Source organism: Aphelocoma coerulescens, chromosome 3, assembly GCF_041296385.1.
Source record: "Aphelocoma coerulescens isolate FSJ_1873_10779 chromosome 3, UR_Acoe_1.0, whole genome shotgun sequence".
Classification (NCBI taxonomy): Eukaryota; Metazoa; Chordata; class Aves; order Passeriformes; family Corvidae; genus Aphelocoma; species Aphelocoma coerulescens.
Window position 1 is genome coordinate 80,375,338 of NC_091016.1, and position 14,152 is coordinate 80,389,489.

Below are 14,152 nucleotides of genomic sequence, written 5' to 3' on the forward strand. Positions count from 1 at the left end.
CTAAAGGATTCTGTGGTTCTATGTTATTCCCTTGTTTCCTTTTGTATTTAACTCTTGGTGAACAGATCCTTGATACCTTTGTTCCAACAGAGCTTGTCTGGTGGTTGTCATTACAAAAGTCTACACTCCATAAGGTAACCAAGCCCTTTGGCAACAACAGTTTTCACACAAAAGTTCAGGTAATTAATTGGTCAGATACCTTACACACCCTCTGGGGATGAAAAAATCAGCTTCAGAGGCATAAGATACGTAATTTCAACTTGGTGATTTTAATATCAGTAAGAAATGGCTCTTAATGACAAAAGCATGTTTACTTAATGATTCACTTTCCCTTAATTACACAGTAACAACCTGTCTTGATTCCATCATGAATTACTGCATAACATCTTCTTAGATCATTACTTCTGCAAAAGACAATTAACGGCAGAAATACATTTTTAGACCATTCCCCACCGCTTTCTTGCTCTAGCTGACTAGCAAGTCCCATGCTATGAAAAAGAAGCAGATTTCTGATGCTGAAAGACACCATTGTCATGCCTCTTTACTTCTTCTAGTTGAATCATTGGGAATTGTACTTGTTTTTCAAACCATTTGGCCACAGTGAGAAGCTGCTTCTCCTGGAATGAACGTCCGATGAACTGAAGCCCAACTGGCAAGCCTCTCTCTGAAAGAGCTGTAGGAACATTTATGGCTGGCAGTCCTGAAAGAAAAAAAAAATACACATGCAAAGACTTACTATTAAACCTTAGTTAGAATAATTTTTGTATCAATTTTAAGAGAACAAGAAAAAAAATTATGTAGAGAAAAAAGATTAACTAAAATAATTTGATTCAATTAAATGAATGCTAGATGATCACAAGAAATTATTAGAGAGATTTAAGGAGTCAGCATCCTCTGAAAAAGATAATCAGTTCTCCTTAGAGATTTCTGTCTCTGGAACAGATTCATCTTACCTGCAGCCGACACTCAGCTCCAAGGTGCCCCACTTTAAAATCTAGTCTTACATTTTCAAGGGTTTAATAAACTATCCTTACACCTGGTTATACCTCACTGCAAGACTTACACCATGGGGGTGAAATACCTTGATTCTGAAGAGAAGGTTAAAGTTTAGCTAAAGGGACCAGACATTTAAAATGACTGGGCAGGGGAAAACATAACTGAATTCCTGTCCCTACTCACCAGCCATGTTTGCAGCCTGTGTCAGGACATCATCTTGAGCACTGCGGGTCCTGTTGTCTTCTTGGATGAATTCCGTGTACGGTGCTGCATCACTCAGAGTGGTGGGAGTGAGTAAAATATCAACACCGCTCCTGAAAACCTTGGCAAAGTCATTGGCAATGAGACGTCTCACCTTCTGTGCCTTGACAAAATACTTCTCATAGTTCCTAGAAAGAAATAGGGACATAAGGGCCTGACACTTTAATTCCCAAAATACAGAACTTTATTTCTTAGTTACGGTGGAAAAGACAAGCCCAGTAATCTTTTTGGACAAAATTTTGACTCACACTGGTATTTGGGTTTTTGATATGCTGGAAGCTTAGTCACCACACATGTGTTTATGCTTTCATAGCAGTGAAGCTGTCAGAGAAAGAAGAGACGAGGGCATACAGCTGAAGAAAGGTGAAAGGAAAACAAAACCCTAGTTTACAATAATTAACTAAAAATGAAAACAACACTTTTATGACTATTTGGAAAGTAAACTGCATACTGAATTTCACAGAATCATGGAAAATGCTGAGTTGGAAGGGACACATCAATATCATGGAGTCCAACTCCTGGCCCTGTGCAGGACACCCCAAGAACCACACAGCGTGCCTGAGAGCACAACTCAGACTGGCTTGGTGCTGTGACCACTTCCCTGGGGAGTCTGTTTCAGTGCTCAAGCACCCCCTGGGTGAAAAGCTGGTATCTAACCTAATTTCATTGTAGGGCAGCACAACAAAATATAGAAAATCTAGAACTACACAGGTCTGAAAAATAGGAATTAACCATTTAGGATTCAATCCAGCAAGATACTTGAAGCATATGAAAAAGTCCCATCACCTGTGGAGGACTCCAAATGGATTTAAAACTATGTATGTGATTGTAGTATACGTCTCTGTAGAATACTATAAAGACTTTATCTTTACCCTTTTTTTTTCCCCTCATGTAAACATGTGGTCTATGGACTTCTATCTTTACACAAGTCTGAAGCAGAAACACATTAGTCAGCTTCATGTCTATTGTTCCTTTTAATTTCATATGCAGAACTGGTAGATGTGGAATCTTAAATTCAGAGAAGTTCAGTTTCAAAGGTAACTGTCATCTAAACCCTCAGCTATTTGGGAAAGAAAAATTAAAGTGAAAGAAAAATGGAGGGGTGTATTACCAACTGCTATATGCTAGAGTGTTTATAGATAAAACAACTGAAACTGCCCAAACCCCACTTTGTTAGAGTAATCTAAAGATTTAAGATTCCAAAAATCAGCAATGAAAAGGGTTATAATCAATACACAGCAGATTTAAGCTAATAAATAATAATAGGAATTAGACCTTTTCCTACAATCACTTCAGAAATCAACCTAGCTATTCATTTCAGAAAGTCCCTAAATGCCACATCTACATGTCTATTTAGTATCTCCAGGGATGGGGAGTTCACCACTTCCCTTGACAGCCAGTTCCAACGCTTGACAACCCTTACAGTGAAGACATTTTTCCTAATATCCAATGTAAACCTCATGGTGTGCAACATAAGGCTGTTTCCTCCTCTTGTATGACTTGTTACCTGGGAGAAGAGACTGACTCCTACCTCACCACAAACTCCTTTCAGGTAGTTGTAGGGAGAGTGATAAGGTCCCTCCTTTGCTCCAGGCTAAACAACCCAATCTCCCTCAGCCTCTCCTCATAAGACTTGTACTCCAGATCCTTCAGCAGCTTCACTGCCCTTCTCTGGACACACTCTGGCACCTCAATGTCCTTCTTGTTGGGAGTGGCCCAGAACCTGGGACAGCCAGTGCTGAGGGACCATCACTGCCCTGATCCTACTGGCCACTCTACTGCTGATCCAGGCCAGGATGCCATTGTCCTTCTTGGCCACCTGGGCACAGCTGGCTCATGTTCAGCTGCTGTTGACCAGCACCCCCAGCTCCTTTTCCCCTGGGCAGCTTTGGAGCCACTCTGCCCCAGCCTGTGGCACTGCCTGGGGTTGTTGTGACCCAAGGGCAGGACCCGGTGCTTGGCCTTGTTGAACCTCATACAATTGGCCTCAGCCCAGCCTGTCCAGATCCCTATGCAGAGCCTTCCTGCCCTCCTGCAAATCAACACTACCACTCAAATGAGAGTTGTCTGCAAACTTGCCGAGGGAAGACTTGATCCCCTTGTCCACATTGTCTCTAAAGATGTTAAACAGAACTTTCTGAACGATCACCTGGTCATTTTAAAGCTCTGAAAAGCAAGATAAAAATAAGCTGTAAAAGGCACCATTTGCAGGAGACACGGGTTTTCTCTACTACTTATTCTAAGAATGCTTTCTGAACCCTGCACTCTGTTCTTCAAAAGTAATTTACTGTAGAACACGAACACAACTCCCCTGTTCGATCTTGGTGGAAGCCAATTGTGTATTCCTTCACAGAAGAGTTAACTATGTGAATTTTAAAGCAGCCTTAGGAAAGCTGATCTGGACAGTTGTAAGCAGAGGGAGCACACTTGGCAGGAATATCGGCATTCCAAAAAAGCTGGTTGTTGCAAACTGACTGACAACATTCCTGTCTCTGAGAGCAATTAGAAGTCACATCTGATGAATACTGTTGCTGACAGAGCTCTTTCAAAGCAAGCGCACTACAGAGACTGATTATATGCCTAATATTTTTGTTAGTATCTGAACAAATTCAGACAGAGAAAAACAGCACTTTTACTAACATAAATTAGGACTGGATAAGGATTGAAAACTAAAAACATAAAATTGATCCATGCACCAGCTTCTCTACATGAGCTGGATAAAACCCTGACTTCTGTAAAGACATCAGTTCAGTACTTCTGCCAGTGCTTCTCTTTCCCTGTACATTGAGGCAGAGAGCTGCAGTTAATTTAATTGCTTTGTCTCTGGCTTTCTCTAGAAGACCTCTCTACAATGTACCAGCAGTTTTTCTATGCAGTTTTAATGACATTAACAGCTACAGAACTTCTAACACTAGGACAGTAATGACTTCAGTATGATTTCAATGTCATACCATAGGGTAGATTTCTGCCTAATTTAACTAATGGATGCCAATAATGCTCTGGTAGGAGAAAAAAATATCACTAAATTGTTTTACTTACTTAATTTAGGAGGCTTATTGGTAAGACTCAGGGAAAACATTTTCGTTCATTATTAACAGTTCACTAGGTTTTATAGAGCTAAAGCAATAATAAAAATACAAACAGTTACTAGTGTAAGGGCAATTTCTTGTTCATGTCATGATGAACAATTCATCACCATTTGCTCAAAAATTTGTTACCCTGGCAAAGTTGAATTTCAAGATGTTCTTACTGTTTCAACAAGAAGTAGTTTCCTGACAGAATCCTTCCTCTTACAACATCATTGAAGCCTTCTCGCCGTGTTGCAGCATACATACTTTCTGTGGAGTCCTTCTTGTCAGAACGGTGTCCTGAAAAGAAAATGCATTTTGGGTATTAATACTTCTTGTAATCCTTAAGATTCAATAACATCAGGTAAGGTTACACATAGTAATACAACAGGTCACTGTTTGCTGCAGTCTGACATGCTACTATTGTGGAAAAAAACCAAAACATATTCCTGTTTTATTGTGGAAATTAACTAAACTAGATTTTGAGCCCAGACACTGATATGCCTAGTACCAAAATTTATTAAAATATGTATCTATTTACACATTTTTATCTGCACAAGGTTTTTTATTATATTCCACCTTGGAGAAATAACATCAAGCATCCAACCATAAACAAAAACATCTATAAAAACGAACACTTTTACATGGCATCCAGCAGTGTTTCCACTGTCTGAGAAAAAAAGTTTTTTCAAAACCCTTACCATATTCCAGTCCATCAAACCTGGCCATATTTGATGCCACTTCTGCTGTGCACAGCACATGATAGCAGACAATTGAGTAATGAGTATGTGGTAGGCTCACTTCAACCACTTTAGCACCTGCATTCTTGAAGAGGTCAGCAGCCTTTGACCAGAGACCCAGTATTTCACTAGACAGCCCTGGTGCATGATATTCCTTAGTGGAAAAACAAGAAAAGGAGTTATTTTATAGACTGGTTTACTTCTAATAGCAACCAAAACACAAATACTCCTTGCTAAAAATACACTGAAACCATTACCTCACCACTATATGATTTAAAGTACTTATTCAAGCTTTTTGCATCTACTAAATCCTATACAATCAAGGAGTATTAAATTAACAGGATTTAGTCTTCTTAAGAGTATTATGTTCATCTCAGTAGGATCAATATATGTATCACAGATCATGGAATTTCAGCAGTTTCTTCTGAAGAAGTAATTGCCCAGTTATCTCCTTACTTATCTATCAAGACTGTACTGCACTGCTCTGCAGTCATGGGTAGAAATTCTTCAGCTCTGAATCCTGAAAAAACTAGGGCTGCTGCAAGCAGGAAAGATAAAAAGAAATGGCCACACTGTATCAGTGGCAACTGGCACACCTCGGTGAAACAAATAAAACCACCCACCCAAGAAGAACTACAATCAAGGGGTTGGGAGAAGACTTCGATTAGCTACATTCCTCTTTCACAGCCAAATTACAGCTATTCAATTAAAATTTCCTATTTTTGAAGATACTTGCTTTAGTTCTAACCCACAGCATCAGGGTCATAGTACTGTCTGATATCTGAGTAGCTATGACGCATGTTCAATGTATGCATGGATCTGTTTTGAATACCCTGCAGCAGTAGAAAAAACTGTCCAAAGGACAGGAATAATTAACCAATACCACCATTTTAGATTTATCAAAATTTAAACAGTATGCAGCTGAGCAATTTTCTAGGCGTGTAATTTTTGCATTTCACAGATTGTGAATAATTGGTCAGTGGACATCTCTGCTTATCAAATTAAATCTTTTGGTATGCCTGTTCCAGCTTAGGTTCCAATACTGAGAATCCAACCAATAAACATTATTCACATTGTCTCTTTGAAGGCAGAGCCTTTATTAAATTAAAAATAGGCTGAAGTCCCAAACTTTGTTCCTAAATTTCAAGTACTCTTATAGTTGCAAACATGATTGAATTGCGTACACCAGATGCCAAATAACAGATGTCTTTCAGTTCTTTTTAGAACTCTGCAAATCACAGCTCCTTGTGCCATTCAATTGCCTTTAAAATTCTGCTCTGTATTAACACAGTGCCATTTAGGCAAGTACCTCTAAACTCTGCACAAACCAGTACCAAGCTCACTGCATGGGAAGGCACCAAAAGCAACTTGAGGTTACAGAGGAGACTAATGAAAGAGCAACAGAGAGAACCAAGAACTGAAGTTCCCCATTTCCCCTGAAGTTCCTGACAGTGCTTCCCACCATGATGAGAAAATGTTTTAGATGATGCATTAGTGCATGCGTGCTCCAAACTGCCTGAACAGGCAACAGAGCACACACATACTGCTCTTTCCCAGGAGCTGCTTGCACTGTCCTCACTGTTTCAAATCACAAGAGACTGGGAGGTGGTGGGAAGACACAAGTAATTTTTTGGTAAGTGTTTTATTTGCTCTTCCTGTCCACAACTGTTAACAGGATTTAAGTGTTACCTTTGGAATTCCTATTGAAAGCTTGCTGACATCAGTCAAATTAGGTAGCTCAAACGGCCTAAAGTCATCCTGAATTGTGGTAGAGTCCTTAGGATCATGTCCAGCAAGTGAACCTGAAATATGACACAACATGTGAAGGCCAGGAAAACGTACATTAGTTAGTCAGGATTCAGTTTGTTTTGAGGACATGTTGTAAACGAAGATATATGACATAGTAATACCTAACAAAACCGCTGCATCATCCACACATCTGGTTAGGATTCCTGGCACATCCATGGAGTTCACTAGAGGAATGAGACCATGGCGAGAGATCAGTCCATATGTTGGCTTTAAACCTACAACACCACAGTGAGCAGCAGGGTTTCGGGTAGATCCTCCTGTGTCTGACCCTAAGGCTCTATGGTTTCAAAAGGATCATCATTAGTAAGATAATTCAGAACATTTTCAAATCATAAGAATGTGTGGCTTTAAGATGCATGGATTTAAAATTCTCTGAATTCTTCCAGACCAGAAGTCATAATCACACAGCCTAAATTACAGTCTGCTCTCTATCTTTTTTCTGTTCTCTGATTTTTCTTAGGGTCTCTGAATTAGCCATTAGGAGTCCAGTTCTCTTCACAAAGCAGAGGCAGATAGGTAGAATTCAGAGCATCTGAAAATGGCCCCAAGTATCTTCTTCTGCCTTCTCTGTTGGTCTGTTCCAATACTGTGGACTCCAAATGATACATTTCATGTGATTTAGGGTACAATTTTCAACACTGATATCTTATTTATTGGATAGCCAATGCACCATGAATCAGCATTTTCCAGTATAAAAATGAAGAGCGACACTTCTTGCCCCTAACAAGAGGGCATACTTTGGAAAGATGTTTTTCCTGTTTCCGAATCTACAACGATTGATCAAAACTCCCAGTTTACAGTAGCTTAGGTACAATTAAAACACATAGGTGCAATTAAAACACAGTATTTTATTATTATTAATAATTATTTTGAAGTTGACTTTCATTTTTTGTTCACAGGTGAAACCTTGTTCTTTCTAAATTGAAATTTTTATTTCAAAAATTGTATTGAAATGAAACATGCTTTTCTCTTGTTTTTAGTAAGTTTAACTCAAGCAGCATTAAAAAGATACAGCAGTTTTTATTCAAAATCTTTGCCAAAACAAATTTAAACTTCAGAAATAGGTATCATTTTTATCTAAGTGAGTATATGACTTTTCCCATAGGCATTTGTTTCTGACATAGCTGTACCAATTCAACTGACTTTTCTGAAGTGGAATTTTTTTTCAAAGCTTTTCTCTTGATATAAAACATCCTCTATTTTATAGCATTTTTGGACATCCAAATCTCAAATTGAAAATACAAAGTCTGGCAGCATTCCTGGTGCTTGAAAGACACTAATAGGGTGGATATACAATACGTTATAGGCAATAAAATAGCTGGACAAAAAATCTCCCTGATCTGACAATGCGCTGAGTAGTGCAAAATGGGTGCCCAGCAACATAAGGAAAGGTGCCAGACCCTCTCAGGATCAGCCCATTCTGGCTCAGGATAAAGACCATCAGTCCTTGGGAATGGATGCACAGAGTTCAATTTCAACAGTATTAAAATGTTCAGTAGGTTATATCCCAGTAAAGGTTAATTAAAGAAGCTGTAATCAACATTAGCAAGAATATTTTAACAACAAAACAGAAGCTTGTAATGTAGTCTATGGGTAAACAAGGATAGAGTAAGTACAGAGCATTTTTAAAAACCTTCCAATTAAGAGCACAATTGAAATAATCTTCTATAAAACATGCTTCAACATGTAGCTCTAAATTAAATGCAAGGTGTAAAGGTTTGTGATCAGTTTTCTTTTAACAGTCAGATGGGGAAGATAATATAGACAACTGATTTGCTAAATAGTGTGTTGCTATTCCATACAGTTAATAATTACTATTAAAAAAACATCCAGCTTGTTTAAATTCCTTTAGGAAAAAACCTCCAAACAACCATAAACACACACTTGCCTAAAAAAACCCCCCAACACTAAAACTGTCTTCTAACTTAAAAAGAGGGAAGTTTGTACGTTTCTGTGTAGCAAGTGCTCGGGGTTTGAAAGCTTTTAGGTCCCAAATCTCACGTACTATTACGTAACTATGCTATAAAAACAAAGAAGGAGAGGAAAGATTATCATACTGTTACAAATTAAGGGATCTCTTAATTTGCTGAATTACATTTTCAGTGTGTATTTGTGCTAATGCACTTAGTGAGGAAGAGGATGTGTCACAAACCCTGCAAGACTTTTTAAAAGAGATTTTATTCTTGGGAATAAGAATAAAACTGTCACTCCTTTACTGCCATCATAATTTTATTTCACACAGTGCAAAGTGGCCATACCACTGAATAATGCTTGAAATGAGTAAATCTAAATTTGCCTGCATGGATTAATTCTGGCTTCATGATATGCCACAAATTACCGAGGGATGCTGAAATAAATTTTTGCATGCCAGTGCCAATAACCCTCCTATTCCTACTAGCACACGAGAAAATTATAAAATGAAAACATTCCAACATATTTTGAGACATTTAGGGAAAGACCATTTTAAAAGCCTCTTACGCAAAACACGTGAAAGATGACACAGCAGCCGCGCTGCCTCCTGAGCTCCCTCCTGTTATTACCCAGCTAGACTCTTCATCTTCAGAATGGGATTTTGGGACAGACTTTTCCTTGTACTGTTTTGAATAACTCCAGGGATTTCTGACTGGTCCAAATACTCCATCCGTACTCCCAGACCTAAGATAGTCAGACAGGACAAATACAGACAGAAGTGACAGATGACACACTGTATTCACCAATTTAATTATTTTAATCCAATTCCTCATCATCCTTGCAAATTCAATTTCAACAGAAGAAGACTCGTATATGTAAATCCTTATGCAGTCAACTTCTACAACATTACATAGCACTGTAAAATTTATAGCTTTTAATCAGTTTCTGACACAGAACCTGAACTGGTACCCCTTTCTAACTTCTGCTAATGACACTGAAACGAACACAGCCACAAAGACATAAAACTGATTTAAGCTATGTAAAAGTAAAGGAGCACATCTTGTTCAAAACAAAGGTGTTCTGTTTCTCCAGCCCTGCATTTAATATAAGATCACAGCCTTGAGGAAAAACATGCTGCTAGAGGTGGAGAAAAAGCTCTACAATACCAGGAACAAGCATTCCTCTGAAATGACAAACTCTTATTCACCCTGTAGCCCTCTGCAGAGGCCACACTTCACTGGTTCAGAATGCCAGACTGGCTTCTCAGAAACTGTTTTCAGTCAGCTTGTGTCACCTAAGTGTGAGCTGCCACCAGGAGCAGGGGGTACTTTCCTCCTTCCTCAGGACCCCTACGCCATGCTCTCCCTGACTCCAAGGTGCCAGTGTTATCAGCTAAATCATCAAACAGAACAGGCAACTGACAGCAGTAGAAAACCAACCTTATTGAGACATCATTACTTTAGAGCTGGATCCGCTCCCTGATCAAGAGATCATGCAAACGCACAGACCAGAAATGAATGAGAAGCCAGTACTGGGATAAGCCTTTTTAGGAGAATCCTGTGCTTTTATGAGCCTGTTGTAATACCATGTAATCAGGTTTTTCCCAAGCTTTTGCCTGCTCTTCCTCTAAGGAATAGCTTTTTTACATAGAAATTACTTTACTCAAAACAATACAGTCAAAGTATTTCCACCCCATCTATGTGAATTTCCAATCAAACCTTGGACTTTGGTTTAAGTAAAATAAAACCAAAACACAGCACTGAGTGTTTTTCACAGGTAATTAAAGTCCCAGAGATTCCCTTCCAGACCTAGCAGTGATTCCCATCCCTAACAGCCCAATGCTGTTCTCTGCTACACTTGGCTGCCTTCACTGATTTGCAGAAGAATCAATTTGTAGGAGCATTTTTGAATGTGCTCCTGACAAAAAGTCACCAACAGTAGCTTAGGCAACCAAAAAGTGCTGCTCTCGATTAGCCTGTGTGCAGCAAGTCAGGGAGTACCCATACAAATTACTCCAGTGGCTGACTGGCAGAGGCAGTGACTGCCAGTGGGGCATGATAATAATTACCTAAGGGCAAAAAGCCATCAGTAAGGAGACACAAAAAGGCAGCAATTACCTGTATTGTAACCAATTCTACTAACACACTTAATCTAGAAGAAGGCCACTTGTCCTTGGCCTTCTGCAAAGGCTGGACCGCTTCCTACGTTTCGAGCACAGCCACATCCGAACGCCATGTTCACAAAACTCAGCATCTGTCTCATTTACACAACACTCTAAATGCTCAGGGAGAAGTTCATGCAGCTCTGTGTACCCTTCCAGTAAGTATTCATTATTGTCTCGCCTCACAGTAACACTAGTTAAGGATTACAGGTAGATTGGAACAGATGGTGTGTATGCTGTTTTATGTATAATCACACATTAAAAATAATAAATATCACTCACCCCATTGCAAATTCATCTAGGTTTGTTTTACCTAAAAGCACAGATCCCTGATCCAGTAATTTCTGAACTACTGTAGCATTGTAAGGAGAAATATAACCTGAAAAAAATCAGAACAATTAAGACCAACTGGTGAGATACAAATTATTTTTACAAGTAGCTACTCTGAACATTTTGCAGTTGTCATTACCACTTAGACCTTACACAACCTAGGATGAGAACTATGCAAGTGACATGAGACCTCAGGTAGTAAGCAATTCACTTCGTGAATGATGACAGGGGCTTCTCCATTCCCACTTTCATCAGGAACAAGGACATCACTTGTAATACTCATTGCAATCAATCACAACAGCTCTGAGAACGTGCTTTAAGGAACAGCATCTCACGTAATGTAACAATTTTTACAACAGCGAAGTCATATTTTGTTTCTTCTGCTATTAAAAAAACCATGAGCAGATTAAGGGTCTGCTAATCTACTTCTGCTATCTTCCACAAGGATTAATATAAAGTTTTACTTTGTGCAGAATAAAACAGACATAAGAAACATTTCCTATTTTTGCTTTTACTATAAAAACATTGTAATGTCTTGGAAACGTTCATGACATGTTAATAGAAACAATGACTTTAGGAAATTTAAAAAAAGCCTTAAAAGCATTATAGAATGTGTTTGTATATTGGGATTGTTAATGTCTACTCTTCCTACAGCCATATGAAAAAACTATTTAAGTCAACAATTATAAACAGAACAACAACAAAAAAGGACTGTCTTTGGGTTTCATGAGGCAGAACAATACTGACTGCTCTCCTCTAGACCTAAAAGCAATGTGAAGGTAAATGTGAATTTTGGAACCATTTAATTGTAGTATATAGGTTTTTATTATAACTGTTGTTAAATGCATGCAAATATAAATAAAGAGATAATGTCTTAGAAGAAGGAAAAGATCTATCTGTAATACCTGATGAACTTGGCTAGTGAACCTGGACAAATGTATTTCCTCAAGTGACTCCAGCTCATTTTTTGAAAATACTTGGATTTCTGGAAGACTCCACTCCATAAACCCTCTAAAGAGCAAAAGATCTGATTTCACTTTAAAAGCCTTACTGTACCTTTTAGCATATTTGATGCACATGTTGTCTCAATGCCAGCTGTATTAAAGTTGTCTTTTACTGCAATAGGAATTCCATCTAGAATGCCCAGTGGCTGACCTGCATTAGGAATGACGGTAAGACAACACAGATTAAAGCAAAATGGGTGCCATATATATACATGGTGTTCTCATCAATTACTATTTATTTTACACATCCCTTTGGGTGGTTTTGGAAGTAAGATTGCTCTCCACTTGGCATTTGATGGCTGTCTGTTCCATTTTCAAGAACCATCTTCCATTCCAAGCATTGAGCACTCTGCCCAAACCAGACCCAGCCTCACAGAGCAGAGCTCCAAGCCCTCCAGATGGGCAGCTGCCTTCATCCAGGCTGCCTATCCCAAAGGAGTGCATACCTCTTCCAGTGTGACCACACAGTGCTTATTTCAGCCATAGGTGCTGCTAAATCCACTCCATCACTAGGCTGGGAGCCATAAACTCTGCCTACCTGACATACACAGTACATATGACCTGAAAAAGTACTGAAGCAGAGAAAATCTTTCCCAAGTGATTGATTATCCATCATCCAAAAAACCTGAACCAACAAACAACCCCACAAAAAAAAACCCCCAAACCAAAACCTAAAAGGCCTACATCAGGAAGCAAAACAACCTGGCTGACAATTTTATTAAGCTGCCAGAGGACAGCAAGTGTCACCCAGGAAGAAAAAGATGTACTCTGTTGAGTGAAAATCTACCTTCCCTGCCTTTCTTGAAACGCAAAGGAAAATTAGGATGCCCAGCTTCTAAAATGCTGCAGATAATAGGACTGAAAGCTGTTCTGTTCTCCAATTAATAACTGCAATTAGCAAAGCTGCTTTATTTTAATGTGCTTTCTTAATTAAAACTCAACAGGTTGTGCCAGCTGTTTGTCTATCCCAGTCAGGAGACCTGTGAATGACCACTGCATCTGCTTATTCATGGTACCTGTTGGCTACACATTCCAAATGAACTGCTGATGGAAAGAAGAAGCAGGCACCAAGTAGCAGTGCTGTCCAAAACGCACAGAGCCTATTTAACCTGCAGTGCCTTGTTCGGTCCAGGTTTTGCCTCTGATTTTTTGCCTAAATACTCTCCTGAGTGCCAAATGTACACCCACAAGCACCCACGGAAACCTCAAGCGTGAGCCTCATCCCCCAGCAGTGAAACAAGCCAAGACAGCTCCTTTAAAAAGCAAAGGTACTTCGTCTAACAGAGACAGCTCCTCCACAGCAGCAGTAAGTAACTGATGTTACATACAAACCAACATACCTCTTTTATATCTTTCCTCTGATTCTTCAGCCTGCTTCAAAGCGGTCTCTTCCGCTACGGTAATGTAGGCATTCAGAAACTTGGTGCTTTTGATGAGGGCCAGGCACCGCTGGCAGAGCTCCGTGGGAGTGACTTGTCCTTCCTTCAACGCCGCCGACACCTGAGAGCGCAGCCCGTCTTTCAGGACAGCCGGGTGACAGAGGCCGCACCGGGGCGGTACGGGGAGAAAGCGCGATCCCCGCTGAGGGAAGAAGCCCACGGGACGCGCTCTCCCGGGGCGCCTCGGGGAGAGGGGACGCGAGGGGACCCCGGTCACCTTGTGAACCGGCCCCGCTCCTCGGCACCCCCACCCCGCTCCTCGTCACCCCCGGCAGGCGCGCAGGCCCCACTCACCTGTCGGAGAGAGGCGCGCAGCATAGCTCCCCCTTCCCACCGCCGCCTCCTCACGCCCGCCGAGCGACCGCAACGCCGACCCTTCCCCCGGCACGGCGGCCGCGCACCGCCATCTTGCCGCAACACCCCGCGGCACCAT

The 14,152-nt window shown here is 40.2% G+C and overlaps 1 protein-coding gene across 1 annotated transcript; it reads right to left on the minus strand.

The window, feature by feature from the left end:
• Positions 1 to 250: 250 nt before the first annotated feature.
• Positions 251 to 14,128, minus strand: QRSL1 (glutaminyl-tRNA amidotransferase subunit QRSL1). Its single transcript, XM_069011042.1, has 11 exons — positions 14,014 to 14,128; positions 13,621 to 13,780; positions 12,333 to 12,431; positions 11,229 to 11,325; positions 9,353 to 9,529; positions 6,976 to 7,151; positions 6,755 to 6,867; positions 5,027 to 5,219; positions 4,508 to 4,625; positions 1,180 to 1,385; positions 251 to 700 (listed from the first exon to the last, which is right to left on the minus strand). The coding sequence occupies exons 1-11, from the start codon at positions 14,035 to 14,037 to the stop codon at positions 489 to 491; spliced, it is 1,575 nt and encodes a 524-aa protein (XP_068867143.1). The 5' UTR covers positions 14,038 to 14,128; the 3' UTR covers positions 251 to 488.
• Positions 14,129 to 14,152: the final 24 nt, after the last annotated feature.